Below are 2,335 nucleotides of genomic sequence, written 5' to 3'. Positions count from 1 at the left end.
CTAGAAGGCATATTTTCGTGGAGTGTTGATGCATCCTCGTAGATCACGTCATAAGTGGTGCCTCCAGGGTAGCTTTCTTCGGGACTAATAAATCGATTTCTCAAGTCACTGAATCTGATGCTGCTGTATGTTGACCGTTGTCGTCGTCCTTCGTCTTTATCAGTGAATTTCCTTTTAACAGCTGCCATTATAACCATTATCACTTTAAACCAATCCAAAACCAAACAAGATGCCGCCGGTGAAAACTCCGAACATTACTCCAGCACGCGCAGACATTGTGGTGGACTTCGTGCCTTGCTCCCCATCGCGTTCAATCATATTTGGTTGTGTTTCAGGCATAGGCTGTGAGACTACGTGTAAGTGGGTAGCATAAATTGCAGTATTCTTAAAGAAATTAATTGTTTTACATATGTAGGTGCCAGAATGTTTAATTTTCGTTGAATTTATTAGAATGGCATCTCTTGATATAAGGAGTATCTCCTCCATAGCGCCACTGTTAGTTGTGTTTAAAATTTCACCACTCGGTGTTATCCAGTAAACCTCTGAATCAGCCACACTTTTTGCAGTACAGTTAAGAATTACTCTGTCACCCTCCTCAACGTCAACCCAATTTATCATTTTATTAAGTCTGGGCCATCGCATGTCATGTTCTCTGTAGGTATGGCCATAAAATCGCGATCAGCATAGATTTTGGGGTTTTGGCACACTAGCCCAGTTAGTTGTATAGTTTTCCCCTCTTGAAAGGGTCCTATATCTTCAGCAAATTGACGTAACCCTTTAGGTGGCAATCACACACCCATGGGTTGTCATGCAGGTCAATGATGATGTGTCCCACACTGTCACTATCATTAGCTAAGAATCCGGAGAAAATCGTCTCGGGTAGCATGGCAATATGATTATTGCGCAGCCGCAAATCCTGTAGACTGTGCAAATCGCTAAAAAACACGTTCCTGCAAAGTACGAATGTCGTTCCTGCTGGTCAGACCAAGAAAAGCTTCTGATGAAATGATTGAGATAGAATTACCATGAAGGTATAGGTGCTTCATTTGTGACAGGGAACTAAACACATAAGCCTCTAATGTTGTGATGTCATTGTATTGAAGACGCAATTCTTCTAGACTGGTTACATTATGGAATGCTTCAGATGAAATCACTGAGATAGAGTTACCGCTCAGATATAGGATCTTCAGCTGTGACAGGGAACTGAATGAAAAGTCTTCCAACTTTGTGATGTTATTGTACTGGAGGTTCAATTCCTCCAAAGTGGTTAGATTGTCATATGCTTTGGATATAATAACAGAAAGATCATTATGGTGCAGCGTTAGGTACTTAAGTCGCGACAGGGCACAAAACACAAAAGCCTGCAATGTTGTGATGTTATTGTATTCGAGGTTTAATTCCTCCAAACTGATGAGATTGTGATATGCTTCTGACGAAATGACTTATATATAATTATGGTCCAGGATTAGGTACTTAAGTCGTGACAGGGAACGAAACACAAAAGCCTGCAATGTTGTGATATTATTGTATTGAAGGTGCAGTTCCTCTAGACTGGTTAGATTTTGGAATACTTCGGATGAAATGACTAAGATCGCGTTATGGTCCAGGTATAGCCTCTTTAGTCGTGACATTGAACTAAACACAGGACCCAGCAAGGTTGTAATGTTATTGTATTTGAGACGCAATTCCTCAAGACTGGTTAGATTATAGAATGCGTCGGATGAAATGACTGCGATAACATTACCGTCCAGGTGTAAGTTTTTCAGTCGTGACAGGGAACTGAATCCTTCCATTGGAAGAGATGGGATTCTATTATAGCCGAGGTCAAGGATCTCAACGTCTTCTGGAATATGTGTTGGTATCGCTGTCATGGAACGGTGGGTGCAGCGGACGGTATTCGACAAACAGAAACAGCTCGTTGGACAGCCCCGCATTCCTCTAACAGCCATTAATATTATGGACAGTGCTGCCATAAAAGCGGAGTGTCGAACCATGGTGCACAGTAAAAATTGTACGCTGGGGATCCGAAGTACCTATCAAAATAAAATTACAGGTTGTATTATTTTACTAGTTTGCCGAGGCAGTTAAACGTCAATCGGTTTCGAATACATTAAAGCACAAAACGTCACTTTAAGGTAGGGAATGCTATTAAGCCAGGGTCTTCGACTGAGGATTTCTTTGCTGTTGGTGAGTTCGTATCGAAGGCTGCCAGTCCTAAAAAAGGTAAAAGCAGCGCTTGACACAGCTTAGTCAAATGGTCAACGTATGTGTGCATGCCTTCCGCATCCGGCGGCGTTGCCGACTCATTCCTTTGGTTCTATGGCCCAGCCCCATC

General features: G+C 42.2%; 1 protein-coding gene across 1 annotated transcript; it reads right to left on the bottom strand.

The window, feature by feature from the left end:
- Positions 1-204: 204 nt before the first annotated feature.
- Positions 205-1,871, bottom strand: LOC139124713 (immunoglobulin superfamily containing leucine-rich repeat protein-like). Its single transcript, XM_070690830.1, has 3 exons — positions 1,745-1,871; positions 1,025-1,282; positions 205-350 (listed from the first exon to the last, which is right to left on the bottom strand). The coding sequence occupies exons 1-3, from the start codon at positions 1,869-1,871 to the stop codon at positions 205-207; spliced, it is 531 nt and encodes a 176-aa protein (XP_070546931.1).
- Positions 1,872-2,335: the final 464 nt, after the last annotated feature.

Source organism: Ptychodera flava (genome assembly GCF_041260155.1).
Source record: "Ptychodera flava strain L36383 chromosome 23 unlocalized genomic scaffold, AS_Pfla_20210202 Scaffold_24__1_contigs__length_23054250_pilon, whole genome shotgun sequence".
Classification (NCBI taxonomy): Eukaryota; Metazoa; Hemichordata; class Enteropneusta; family Ptychoderidae; genus Ptychodera; species Ptychodera flava.
Note: the sequence above shows the minus strand (reverse complement) of the source record. Positions and strands in the feature narration are given on the sequence as shown.

Bases quoted from the DNA above. Each gene is read 5' to 3' on its own strand.
- LOC139124713 (XM_070690830.1), bottom strand. From the start codon at position 1,871: ATGACAGCGATACCAACACATATTCCAGAAGACGTTGAGATCCTTGAC. The intron at 1,283-1,744 runs GTAATGTTATCG...TTATATCCAAAG, and splicing joins GAAAAACTTACACCTGGACG to CATATGACAATCTAACCACT. The intron at 351-1,024 runs GTAATTCTATCT...ACTTACACGTAG, and splicing joins GAAGCACCTATACCTTCATG to TCTCACAGCCTATGCCTGAA.